The sequence below is a fragment of the Lactuca serriola genome, chromosome 3 (assembly GCF_051521515.1).
Source record: "Lactuca serriola cultivar US96UC23 chromosome 3, Lser_US96UC23_V15, whole genome shotgun sequence".
Classification (NCBI taxonomy): Eukaryota; Viridiplantae; Streptophyta; class Magnoliopsida; order Asterales; family Asteraceae; genus Lactuca; species Lactuca serriola.
In genome coordinates, this window is record NC_136410.1 from 34,101,301 (window position 1) to 34,115,439 (window position 14,139).

Below are 14,139 nucleotides of genomic sequence, written 5' to 3' on the forward strand. Positions count from 1 at the left end.
AGTTAGTCTCCATTATATCCTGAGTTTGAAATGACTTATTTCGATTCGATGGTCAAGGGTAAAATCTTGGTCATTTTTAATAGTTCTGAAAAATTATGTGGTCAATTTTGTGATTATGCCTTATTCTTACAAAGTTAGAGTTGTTCATCCAAATTCTTTGTGGGCCATATGTAAATAAAAGTAAAAATAGTAAATAGTTTATGCCATTAATAGATATTTTCCAACAAGACTCACAACCACAGACAGAACACACTAAAAGCTTTCAAAAAGCAGCTCTTTGGATTACGCTACAAGTATACGACACAGTATATATCCGACAACTGTGGCACGAACGCGTCACAAAGCCGTCGTTTTAGTGGTAGACCCCATAATATCCCCATGCAATCATGCACTATTGCTTCATTTAATTTATCTATCTTTTATAATTATATATGTGTATAATCATGCCTACATATAACACATGAAATACGTAAATCTTTTGGGTATTTTGTAACCGAGTTATGAATTCCAGAGGGAATCGTCAGGTACTTCATTCCAGTCACTAGTACATTCAAAGTTAGCATCGTTGGAAAAATACATTCCCGGGTTGTAATTAAATTCCATCCAATTTTCTGGGGTATCAAGTGGCGAATCATTGATAGCCTGGATTTCGCTAGCCGAAAGTCCAATGTTGGTGGGCACATACTGAGCCGAGCCGGAGCCAGTATCGTCGAGCTCTGCTGTGGAGGGTTTAACCAGCAATGCAGCCTGGTGAGCAGCCACACGTATGTCGTCAGCACTGGGGCTAGCCGGGGTTGGGAGAGCTGTTGCCATTTGTGGAAAATTGAGAATGGCATTGTCTCTCCGAAAGTAAAACGATGCTGCATCGTATGCCACTGCTGCCATTTCTGGTGTGTCAAAACTCCCAAGCCAAATGCGGGATTTGGTCAATGGATCACGTATTTCAGACACCCATTTCCCCCATTTGCGCTTGCGGACACCACGGTAGACCGAGGAAGTCCCGCCACCATGAGTTGAATGAGTGTCGCTCATTGTTAATAATAGGTTATAATTAGAATATGGGAAAATGGAAATGCATGCTGAGAATATGCAATCTAGCCACGTATTTATACATGTGGATCCAACAGTTAATTAAGATTATTTTAATTAAGACAGGGGTCTGTTTCTTATTAGGGTAAAATATAGGGACATATTATCACTTTATTGAATTTCCAAGTAGCTTCCAAACATAGTTATAATGCTTTCATCAACAGAATAATCATTTTTATGTGCTTGGTCTTGACCAATGAGTGATAAGAATGTGTGGGGTTTCTAATATATGCACTTGTTAGTGAGCACTTCCAATTTGGAAAACAGAGAGATCGGTTGGTGACAGGATTTTTAATCATAACGCGGTGTCCATTCCAATATACAAGTTCCGTCAACATACATACATATACATATACATACATGATACATCTATACATACATATGTACTTCTAAACTTGTATAATGATATAACACATGTACACATACATACATATATTCACACACTACTACAAAAAGAGTCCTATATCCCCATTAAAATGTCAACATAATAAGAGAGCCCAGATTTAATAGGCACATAGAACTAGAGATACATAAAAGATCGGGTCGTGTATCAAACTGGTGCAGTTTTGTGGCTAAACGGTGGTTTGGAATCATATTGCAAACTCGTGGAACCGGTTTGGATGAAACCCGATCACACACATATCCATTGGAAAAGTGATTTTGTTTTGTCAAACAGTCATATAGCCATTTGTGACTTTTTTTTTTACGGTGGTACTCATCTATTTATATTTACTTATAAAAAATACATTTTTACTTGCACCATATACATTTAAAATCTCCATAATTTTTTAATTACTTTCTAATAATTATTATAAATTGGTTAATAATGTTAAATTAATTTAAAAACTAAATTATAATCATAAATAAACTAAACTACAATATTAAAATATCATATTTTACATCTATTTATAAAATTATGACTTTAACTTTTTAATATATTATAGTTAACTTATTAATTTACATATCTTGTCGTATGTGAGTAATTATCATTTTAAAGTCACAATTTTTATATAATTTATGATTTTATACAAAATAGTTAAATTATTAATTTCAATATATATTAAACGGTTAACTTAAATCAAAATTTCAGTTAAACTTGAAAAAAATCGTTAGATTTTTTTATATAAATAGCTAAAAGTTATGAATTATAGTGTTAAACCTAAATTGTAATCCTAAATTAACAAAAAAACCATAAAACTATTTTTTATAATCATTAAGAATTTTCAAATAAGTAACTTAAAAATAACTTACAATAAGAATAGTTAAAAGTAATATTATACATATTGACCTCATAATCGATTTAGTCCTTATATTTTTTTTATTCAATTAAGTCTCAAAAACCGGTATTCGTATTTAATTTAACCCTTTTACCCGGTCAATAGGTCATCCAACTTTCAAAAATTAAATTTTTGGCCAAAATTTCAAAATATATTACAAATTTGGTCCAAAATTTACACTTTTGGCCCAAATTTTAGAATATATATATATATATATATATATATATATATATATATATATATATATATATATATATATATTATTTCCTTAGAATTATAAAGATTTTATATTTATTAAATACTTAATAATACTTATTTTTATAAATAGATATTTTGTATACAAAAACGTTTTTAAAAAAAAGTTTTATATAGAAAATATAAGATTTTTTATGTGAAAATAAGTTTTTTTTTTGTATGAATATGATTTTATAAAGAAAAAACATATTCGAAATAAAATTTTGAGAAAAAAAAGTTGTAAAAAAAAACTAAATTTAGAATGAATTCATAAAAAAAATTCTAAAATCTGGGCAAAAAGTGTAAATTTTGGACCAAATGTGTAATACAAATTAAAATCTGGGCCAAAAGTGTAAATTTTGGACCAAATTTTTAAAATATTATGAAATTTGGGCCAAAAATATAATTTTTGAAAGTTGGATGACCTGTTAACCGGATAAAATGGTTAAATTGAATACGGTTACCGGTTTTAGGGACTTAATTGAATAAAAAAGACAAAACTGTAAGATTGGTCTCTGTGGTATTCAAAAAACTTTGGATAGGGTCCAAAAAGTTTTCAACTTGCACCGAAGGTCCAAAATCAAGGTTTTTTCTGGGTTTTTGGTCCTGATACACTTGAAAAGTCGATTTTACCCTTTTCATTTCTTTTTTCTATTTTCTTTATTTATTTTGGTATTTAAATAATTAAAAATAAAAAATAAAATCTCACCTACCCCCCCTCTCTCTCTCTAAACAATTTTATGTGTGTTCTTCACCTATGATTGTGCCAGCATCCAGGAATTGCTCGATTCCAGCCATAATACATGTCCCGCCACCATGAAAGTCCTTCGATCCACCGATATCGTCCCAAACCTCACACTTCACCGTCTCATTTGTGTATGGTCTGATTCTTATCTCCTCAGCGTTGCATCACATGCCTCATTCAACAACCATCTCGTCTTCGATTCCTTAAAGAAATTGAGAAGTAAGGAACATACACAACCACAACTCCTGTCGTTAGGTACGCTATCAAGTATTGTTAGTTTTGCGAATTGTCGATTGAAAATATAGAATCATTGGTGAAATTGGTCCCTCATTCTCTCTCTCTCTCTCTCTCTCCACATATTTCTAGTCAAACTCTCACCCCTTTCTTCTTAAGAACCCTAAAAAGCAATCTCACGTTTTTTCACAATTAGAGGTTCTAAAATCTGATTCACCCCAAAATCAATTATAGGGACATGAGCGGAAGACCTATCGATAATTCATTTGTTGTTGAATTTGGCTGTGGAAAGAGATTGACAGAGGGGTATACATTCACTACCAACAGAGGCAGAAATGGGTGATTCAGGGCGTTGGTTTTGCTCTCGAATCCTTATCTGTCGCCACCTCTATTTCTCCTTTCCCATACCCCCTCTGATCATCTCGATGGTTGTCTAATCATCTAGGGAATATTTTAAAAACCCACACGTACACACAAATCAGTACCTGATATCTTCATCTGGTGTTTAAGATCAAGTTTGCACAGCAGTTTCAGATAAGAAATCGCTTCAGATCAAGTTTAGGTTTGGATTTCATAGCAGAAATCGATTCAAGTGGTGGTGAAGGGCATTCATCAGATCTGAAAGAAATGATTTCTGGGTTCGTGAATGTGATGCTCTTGTTCTTGAACTCAGGAAAAAACGAGTGTTCTTGAGATTCATATTAATATTTGTGTGTGTGTGCGAGAGATAAAGAGATTTTATTTTTGATTTTTAATTATTTAAATACCAAAATAAATAAATAAAATAGAAAAAAGAAATGAAAAGGGTAAAATTGACTTTTCAAGTGCATCAAGGACCAAAAACCCAGAAAAACCTTGATTTTGGACGTTCAGTGCAAGTTGGAAACTTTTTGGACCCTATCCAAAGTTTTTGAATACCACAGGGACCAATCTTACAGTTTTGTCTAAAAAAAGATATAAAGACTAAATCGATTATGAGACCAATATGTAAAAACTATATTACAGTTTTCTCTTATATAAAAAATTAAAATGTTATCCAACAATGTTTGTTATTTTAAATAACTACAAACAAAAAAACTAACAATATTCATCAAATAAATTTTAAAAAAGTTAAAATTTCTGAAACCAAATTAAAATAATTAAGAGTTTCTAAATACGTTATTTTAAATAACTTACAACAACAATAGCTAAAAGTAAAACTATATACAAAAATCATATTGTTACTTTAAAAAACAAAAACAATGTTTGATGTTTTAAATAATTACAATAATAGAAATTAAAATCTTAAGCAAAATAAATTTTTTAAAGTTAAATAATCATAACAACTATAAATATTATTAGACCATATGTTATATTTAATTTTATTTATGAGTAACTATATGTCTATATTATCATATAAAGCAAAACAAACAATGTTTATACCAACTTATTATAAAAATTTATCATATAAGAGCTAACAACAACGTAATTGATATATTTAAAAAATATATTTGTAAAGATTTCAAATATATTGTTGTATTATACGCAACGTACGGGTATTTGTCTAGTTTGTTAATATGAATATGTATCGGGTTGTGTTATTTTTATCACATCATTTAAAAACGCCCAAAATTTCTCAAAACGCAATCCCGAATGTTATTTTCTGGAGTTTTTTTAGTTCTCTTTACAACCAATGACATTCAAATGTGGTCGACTAATTTTAATTTTGTATTGGTGTTAAGCTTATTCAACCAAAGTAATGGTTGTCAAAGTTTTTGCTACAACTGAACACGTAATTTGATAACATTATAACTTATGTAAAATGTCAAGCGATCTATGAAAAGCCTGGTGCAAGAAATGCGGTAACTTCTTAAAAGAAGATGGAAAGACCACATTAAGCAGGGGCGGTTTTGCTTGGTATCCAGCTGTGGTACCGGCAACACCTAATTTTCCTGTATGCAGTTGAAACAAATTTATTTTTTTGGTTTTTTTTTATCTATTTTACCTGCACTGACAATACATTCTTCAACCTCGACAACACCTGTTATGTATTCATGCGTCCGCCCCAGACATTAAGTTTCCACTCAAATTTATATTGCAAGGAGGTGGAATCGGTCTAGATGTGGAAAAACACCAATGTCGAATAAAGACACCATTTGGATGTATGATCAAAGTTTGGGTTGCAGAAATGATGACAAAATTTTTAACAGCTTCATCAACCAACAATTGACAAATTAAGCTCATCCAAGAGAATCTTCAATCTCGTTCGACCCTTACACACAATGCAATTAACATGTGGGATTAACATGAAACGTTTTCTCGGTTTCATATGGTTCACCATAGTCATACCTTTATATTTCGACTCATTGGTAAAATTCACAAACGTAAGAAATAATGAAACCGATGATTATGTTTGAATTGCATTACGTTTTATTGGGTAAATATACAAAGCAAAGGATTTCCACATATATATATATATATATATATATATATATATATATATATATATATATATATATATATATATATATATATATATATATTTTGATGATACGTCAAATAATACATTAATATTGTTACATCTTGACAAATAAAATATAAATATAAAACGGTTTGCGACAATATTTTTTCATAACTAATGTATTTGACACATCATTAATTTGGTTGTGCAAGACAAAATAAAATAGTATTAAAGATATAATAGATGCTTTTAAAGAAATGTTTCGTGATATTTTTAGTAATACCAACCTTCGATGTCATAAATATACTAATTTTGGAACGATGCAAATTCCAATTGGTTAGCTCTCAATTGGGACATTCATACTCGATGAAATTCAAAGATACTTTAATAAAACTTAACTAAATTTGTTAACATAGTTAGTCACAGGGGCCTTTCATGTGCAAGGTTTTCTCCTTGAGGACCATTTCAGGGAAAAAAGTTCCGTAAGGGCCAACTCAGGGAAAAATTGTAAAGCTAAAGGATCATTCGTGTAATTTGTTCAAAAGACTATTATATGAATATGAAAAAATGGTGGGTAGGTAAGATAAGATGAGAGGGTGGGGTTGGGGTGTGTTTATTTAATAAATTAAAAAATCAAGGACAAAATAGTCTTTTTAGGTAAGACAGGGACCAAGCGCGTAACAAAAACAAATAGTAGGGACCTTCCGAGTTAAAAAAATAGGTTAGGGAACAAACGCGCAAATTACCCTAAACCATAGGGACCATTCGTGTAATTTACTCTATAGCTTTAAAAATAAAGTCAAAATTAGCCGACGGAGTCTAAACGAAAGTTGTAGATCACGTCGCTACCTACGCGTAGATATAAAGAACGTCAAAAGCGGAGCTCGTATGCAAAAGTTATGAGTTTTAGCAGATAATTAATTTTTGGATTAAACCTCGAAGTGCCACGTGGCAGGATCTGGGCCACTACTTCCTCCCCACAACTTGGAACGGGATTGCGACACATGGCAAATTACGCCCAGTGTGTTGCTGTTTTACCCATTACGCCCTGTGTAATGTTGAGTACGCCCAACATACTGGGCACTGAGCAGCCTATAAATAGAGCTCGTTTTTCACTCATTTCTCCACACCTCTTCAACCCATTCTCTCTTAAACACCCCCAAACCTTCTAGGCCTTTCATTAGCACCTCCTAGGTGTTCGGAGCGAGTCTCATAGCGCCAGAAGGCCCCGAGAAGAAGAGCTTTCGACTCAGAAGTTCTGCCCACACAGAGTCCGGTTCCTCACTAATCCCCATTGTAAGTTAGTTATGCTTACCATACTTTAAGTAACTTATGTTTAAGTTCATTATCGTTATTATGAACCTACAAATAAGATTTATCGGTGATTTCAAGTCGTTATACTGATTGATCTACTTACAAGGATGATGTCTAGGCTGTTATTTAGTGAGGTGTTTATAGTGGGATTTCCAAACAGTATACTTCATATACCAAACGAACCCTACCTCCAATATGATCCTACATGGTTGTTACTTACATGATAGATCATGAAATTAGACTTTGAGTTAATGATAAATATATACTAATAATTAGTCGCAATAAATATTTGACTAGAACTTAGTGATAATAATACTAGGTTTCGTCAAAGGAAAAGACAATTATTAGAAGCAAAGCGCTGCCCGAATTTCGAGTCGTCACTTTACCAAGTGAGTGCATAGTTACCTTCATCTTACACATAAATATGAAGTATTTAATATAAATTACTTGCTATATGTGCCTATTATCTATTTTCTGATATCTATGCTAGATGAACGATTTATACATGTTTTACTCGATTTAAATTGTATATGTATTTTGTAACTATAATTATGTTGGGTAAAGATGGGTAGATGATATAGATGATGAAAGATGAAATAAATGATAAGAGGCCTTGATGTTAAAGCTGATCCAGTCATCTAGCAGAGTATAAATGACAACTATGGACTATTCTAGACAGTCCAGTGGAACGCTAGCAGGCTCGCAACCTGTAGGTGTTTGTGAACGACGTGTTCACCAGGTGTACTCCATCCCCCTCATGGTTGCCTTACTGACATATATTGTCGAGGAATCTCTTAAGCATTATTGTCAATCCCGAAGATAATTCTTCGACTGGGTTCCTTAAATTAGATGCTTTAGAGACAGAAAGTGAGGATAACGGGAACGGGTAATCAGGTTGAATGATTTGATGAAATTAAAGAACTTAATTAATGTGGGTTGAAAACTCTATGTGCTCACCAGGCTCCCAAGCCTGACCTACTCAATTTCTTGTATTACAGATAGTGGCACAAGAGCACTGGTGTGATGAACAAATGAGGGAATTATGGATTATTAGCTAATAGAATAATAGATGTTGTAATGCCTATGTTATTTTCCGTTTATGCTTATGTATTGTATTGACGATAACATCCCAACATTTTTAATATAATTAAAATACATTTATTCAGAAATATTTTGATATTATCTTTGTCATATTTTTTGGAACAAATTCCGCAATACTATTCTTTAAAATGATACTCTGATTTTAAATAAAACATAAACAAATAGGTCTTTTCTGGCCGTGAAATTGGGGATGTCACATAAGTTATATCTATATTATTTAGTAACAATTGGTTTTGCAGGGTTGATAATTAAGGAATATTATCATAATATTAATATAAGATTGAAATCCTTATGTATCTCACCAGGTTTCCCAACCTGACCCACTCAGTTTGTATGCATCACAAGTATCAAGACCTAAGCCATTGGAACTTGATTTGGATGTTGAGTGATAAAGGGAAAGCCTGTCATGGTGTTCAGGACGATTATGTATTTACGTTGTAACTTATGTGTCTGTATTGATTATAACATCTTTAGGGTTTCAATATTTGAGGCAATCACTTACACTCAAAATGTTTGAATATATTGGGATCTTTCGCAACAACGATAAATGATTTTAAAAGCATAAATAAAAGTTTTAATTGGTTCTGGAAATTAGAGGATGTCAGAGTTAGTGTTTCTATCTTTAAGATCTTCAACATATTCCAACATCTTAAAACTATTCACAACTCTTCATCTAAAAATCTTTTGTTAATACATAACACCACATATACTAATTTGGTTGCAAAGCTATCAAAATTATTTTTGACAAAAATAACCACCATCACCGCAAATTTGCACCACACCAGCAACCCTTCTTAACCACCACCTCATTTCCCTTCCTCTATTCATGCCTGACGAGTAGCATCACATGTTTTTTTCTGAAAAATAGCACCACTTTCGTTGTAGATGTGGAGGCTACAGATCTACAAGTTAGATAACACCATCATTGGAGCATCACCTATCTCTAAATAACCACCCTCTGTAACAACACCATCATCACCCACCTAGGTTTCGAACAACCACCCTCTGCTGAAACCCTAGTAATTGAGCATATCTTCCTTGATCATCACTTGAAACCCTAGTACCATGATAAAAGCACTTGAAATCATCGATTTTCATTCATACCCTAAAGTTGCCTGAAAATAGATATGAGGTGGTAGTTATGTAGATATGGTGAGTAGATGGACATAAATTAGATGAAGAGAGGGAGAGAATACAGGTGCTACATTCCAGTGTTCCACATTACTGACGACGACTTAACAGATTTGGTAATAGTGTTGCTTGTCGACGATTAAGGTTTTAGCGAATTCGGTGATGTTGTTAGTCATCTGTGGGAGAAGAGGAGAGAGAAGTGGTGGCTTCCGGTGGTAGTCGATGGTGGGCAGTGGTAGCCAATGACGGTGAACGGTGGTTTCCGATGGAGAGGAGGTGATCGGTGGTTTCTAATGGAGTGAAGAGAAAAATGGTCTTTAGGTTTTACGATTTTAAGAAGAGAGAGTATTAATTCAAAAGGGGTGGGTGTAAGTGGTGGGGCCCATTGCATTTTTAAAAAAAAAATTAATAATAATAAACAAATTAAATTAAAATATTTTGTTATATTTAAAATGAATCAAAGACATTAAAAATAATTGAAAAGGGCATTAACGTTATTTTATATTGTTAGGGAATAACCGTGCAACTTTTTAAGATTGAAGGGACCATCCGAATTAATTTTGAAAATAATACTCAATGTGTCTTTTGGCACCGTTACGAGATAAATTACTCTATATTAAATATAAAATCATTAAATATAAAATATTGATGTGTTAATTCTTTAAACTTTGTAAGGTTACATATATTAAAGAATCTTTAAGAGAAAGTTGTATTAGATTGTACAATGATGACGTGATAGTTCTTTAAACTCTAGTGAAATGGTATGCACCGTAGTCCTGAGATGCTCTAAGAATTGCATGGTAGAAAGAGAGGGTGAGCAAAAGCTTCTTTAATAAAATCATGCATTTTTTTTCTTTAAATATGACTATGTGGATCAGTGGATGATACACAAATATTGACCTTAAATCTTTTATATTACTTTTTGTTTGTCCACAATGATCTATACATCAATCCAGCTGTTTCAGGATTCTTTATATATATAATGATATAAGACAATTTCATAACATTTTTATATACAAAGAACATTCTTTTTGACTTTTTTGTTTTGTTTATTCTAAAAAGTGTTGTAAGTTAAATACAAACGAGTTGAATTTTTTTATATATTTGGTTGGATGCGATCGGTTCAGAAAAAGTCTTTGCACTAGTTTGATCCAATAATACCAAATAAAATATCGGTTTCATCAATCTTACTTGAATATGTCCCCCGGTGAATATATGAAGCCCTAAACAAAGACGGCAGGAAAATTTAATAATTTACAAATATAGCAAAATACATTGATATAGTGTTAAAAAAAAAAAGGCAACATTTGGTAGATGAAAAGTCAAAACAATAAACTTAGCGGCAACTCTTCTTCCTCTTGATCTTGTTTCTTCCCTTGAGTTGTTTCTCTAGATTGTTGATCCTATGGTTGAGGAGTAATGATGATGATAGTCTTTGAGTTGTAGATTTTTGTTCTTCTGAAGTCGTCTTCTGACATGGAAGTGATGAGCAAGTTACACTGTGGTTCGTGGTGGTGATTGTGCGCTTAGATTGGGTGGCAGGAGATGGCGGTGGAGGCACTATTATGGGTATATTCAGAAACTTCTTCACAGAGGGTTTCTTTATTGCTGAATCAAGAACAGCAGGAAGAAAATTGTCCGATCAAAAACTAGTATAAAATTAAATATAATATTAATTAACCATTTATATCTAAGTAGTGGAGTAACTTACTGAGTCCGAATAAAAAGGAGAACAAGTTGGAGGTGATCCAATAACAGAAGAGAGCCTGCAAAAATATGAATGGAGTGTTTAATACGTAATTTTGGAAATCAATAAAGATACAACTTCCTCTGTTTCATTCCTACAAAGCCAGTACTTCTAAATCATTCTCAGCCATATTTATTTAGGTAACTGAAAAGTTTCGACAAGTGAGAAGGTTGGAATTAATTTTCATAATTAAGAAAAAGAGTTGTGACGTGATAGATACGTTTGGGAAACTTGCTGTAAGAGGAAGTGTAAGAGCAGCACCACCCCTTGCAATGTTTTTCCAGACACCACCACGCTTACCTTCCTGCATGGTAAACTGAGGAGCACAACAACATATATATATACAATAAGGACAAAGGAATCCAAAAGGTGACATGGCAACTGAAACAATCAACAACCATGTTTTTTTCACCTCGATAGTTATCCAGCATGAAATGGCAGCCAATAAAGGAAGAATATAGAAAGCATCAGCTGTGGTAAGGTCGATGAACCAAGATGCCCCACCAGTTTGAAAAGATGGAACCTTTTCCACCATCTTCTCAATCTGCACATTCCAAAAATGTATTATTATTATTATTATTATTATTATTAAAAGATTGAAGCTGCCATTTTGGGATATAAAATATTTGACTTACAGCAAGGAAAAAGCTGACAAAGACAGGGGCTTGGATGAAAAGCCTGGTCAATTGAGTATACATAGCAGCAGAATACCTGCCACAAATATTCAGTTCCAGTTATTACATTATTATCATGCAAAAACAAAGGCTTAACATCATGTCAAGCAGAAGCTCACACTAAGGAACAAGAGAAATTAAGTACTTACTCCATATACACTCTCTTCTTTTGTGCCTCAACTTCAGCTACAGCCATTGGACTCATGCTCTGAAAAGTTTATTAATAATTTTTAATAATAAAATTAAGCAAGGACCAAAGAGTTTCACCTTCTTAAAAGGATAAGCATGTCTAACTCAATAAACAAACATTAAGTGATTAAGAGCACTGCACATGCATGGATTAATTAAGTCCCCCAGCCTTCTGTTTGCATTAATAGTTAATTATTCGAGACCAAAAGTTATGTGGTAGCATCAAAGGATATTGATCCACAAGCATGTTATTCAATAGCTTTAACTTCCGTTTTGAAACAATATATTATAATTTAGACAAAGGTGGCTCTTTATACATAGTGCACCAGCATATATAAAGATGAACTTTTCATCTGTGTAACATGTAACATGACAAATGACAGAAGAAGTTTGATGATGGACATACCTTATCTTGCATCTTTTGCTGAATCTGCTCCAATTCTGGCCCCAAAATCTGTATGCAAAATGTCAACAGATCAATGCTACCTCTGAACAAGATAACTCAATATACTACTTATACTCAGGACTCAGGATACACATCCAGAGAGAGATGGGGATAGAAGTTGACTGATGTTTTACATATATTGGCTTTCAACTCCAAGTGTATGAGCTAATAAATATGTTAAGAAAATGAGTAGAGCTCACAGTTAACTTTGAGGCAACCTTGTGCTGATTAATCGTGATGGGAGCCAACAAGGTTCTAATAGCAACAGTTGCTATTACTATGCTTGCCCACCTGAAAGTGACAGAAAATGAATTAATGTTAATTCTTTCAATAATCAATATACATATGCATCGGAAGTATAATACCACATAACATGATCGATCATGGAACTGTAACAACTTCAACTAGCCATTGACAATTCATTGTTATAACTTATACATGAGTCATGACATACAAACTACCAGTCAGCAGATGCCTCTGTCATTAAAACCTATTAATTATGTCAGAACAGAGTATAACATGGTGTTTGAATACTTCTACACCATAAAGGCGCACATTAGAAGGTATATTGATTCTAGTTTGTTTGATCCAGTTCACAGCAATAGCAAGCTATGTATGGATTTTAAGTCCACTATCCAAAACTAAGTGACTTTTACCTCAAATCATAAACTAAAAACAGATCACGATGCAAAGTATGATCGCAGTAGCCTTAACAGAGTCAAACAAATGTATGTATCTCATTACCAATTTAGTCCCGTAAAGTTATGAATCCCATCAATGGCATGCTGCAAAACTGCAACTGGTGGCCAAGATTCCGCAGCAGCAACAGCAACTTCACTCGTGGTGGATATATTTCTAGTTAACAAGAACCCACTTGTCGTCAACGGTGCATGAAGAAACTTAGACCATCTCGGATCTCGAAAACTCACAGCGCCACCGCCTCCGCCAAACCCTAGCGAACTGTTCGTGTTGTTACCGAGGAAACCATATGATCGACTTTGGAGAAAACCCTTTACTTTTTCGTCCGTACGTGGATTTTTACGATCATCTTCGTAATGAGCATACGAAAACGAAGGGGCAAATCGTTGTTGAGCCAAAAGTCTTGCCCTTGTAATGAGACTACGCCTGTAAGCCATCGATTGAATTTCCTCTTGATCGAGATTTACAGAAATTTACGAGAAATATGCATGAAAATTATTGAAGCACACAGGTCGTTTGTAATTATAAGCTTCATGAAAAGGCCTTATGCTACGAAAATTATTGCAAAGTTATTATATCGTTTTGTACCATAGGACTGAAAAGCTAGCTGTTAAATTAAAAACTAGTTGATAAAAAATAAAGTTTGGTAAAACTAGCTGAAAAGTTGACTGAAATATATAAAATTATATAAAAGGACATGTAGGAGTATGTGTTTCTATAATTAATTAAGGAGTGTATTTGAAAATTTTAAAAAATCTTCTAAAATGCTAGTCTAAGTTAGGGGTGTGCAAAAAAACCGAAAAACCGAGCCGAACCGGCC

At 33.1% G+C, this 14,139-nt stretch overlaps 2 protein-coding genes across 2 annotated transcripts; both read right to left on the bottom strand.

Annotated features, from left to right (window-relative positions):
• Nucleotides 1–280: 280 nt before the first annotated feature.
• On the bottom strand, nt 281–1,056 carry LOC145094334 (ethylene-responsive transcription factor ERF021-like). The gene has a single exon (XM_079032579.1). It carries the CDS (start codon nt 1,030–1,032, stop codon nt 499–501), a length of 534 nt encoding a protein of 177 aa, XP_078888705.1. The 5' UTR covers nt 1,033–1,056; the 3' UTR covers nt 281–498.
• A 9,733-nt stretch (nt 1,057–10,789) lies between these two features.
• Nucleotides 10,790–13,847, bottom strand: LOC145094335 (mitochondrial inner membrane protein OXA1-like). Its single transcript, XM_079032580.1, has 9 exons — nt 13,365–13,847; nt 12,821–12,911; nt 12,582–12,629; nt 12,136–12,194; nt 11,948–12,023; nt 11,725–11,856; nt 11,533–11,628; nt 11,277–11,331; nt 10,790–11,173 (listed from the first exon to the last, which is right to left on the bottom strand). The coding sequence occupies exons 1-9, from the start codon at nt 13,754–13,756 to the stop codon at nt 10,902–10,904; spliced, it is 1,221 nt and encodes a 406-aa protein (XP_078888706.1). The 5' UTR covers nt 13,757–13,847; the 3' UTR covers nt 10,790–10,901.
• Between the last annotated feature and the right edge of the window lie 292 nt (nt 13,848–14,139).

What these genes read in the sequence shown, in the direction of transcription:
- LOC145094334 (XM_079032579.1), bottom strand. Translation starts at nt 1,032, where the DNA reads ATGAGCGACACTCATTCAACTCATGGTGGCGGGACTTCCTCGGTCTAC.
- LOC145094335 (XM_079032580.1), bottom strand. Translation starts at nt 13,756, where the DNA reads ATGGCTTACAGGCGTAGTCTCATTACAAGGGCAAGACTTTTGGCTCAA. An exon ending in AGGTTGCCTCAAAGTTAACT is followed by an intron (nt 12,630 to 12,820) that starts GTGAGCTCTACT and finishes TTTTGCATACAG; the next exon opens with ATTTTGGGGCCAGAATTGGA. An exon ending in CTCCTTTTTATTCGGACTCA is followed by an intron (nt 11,174 to 11,276) that starts GTAAGTTACTCC and finishes TTCTTGATTCAG; the next exon opens with CAATAAAGAAACCCTCTGTG.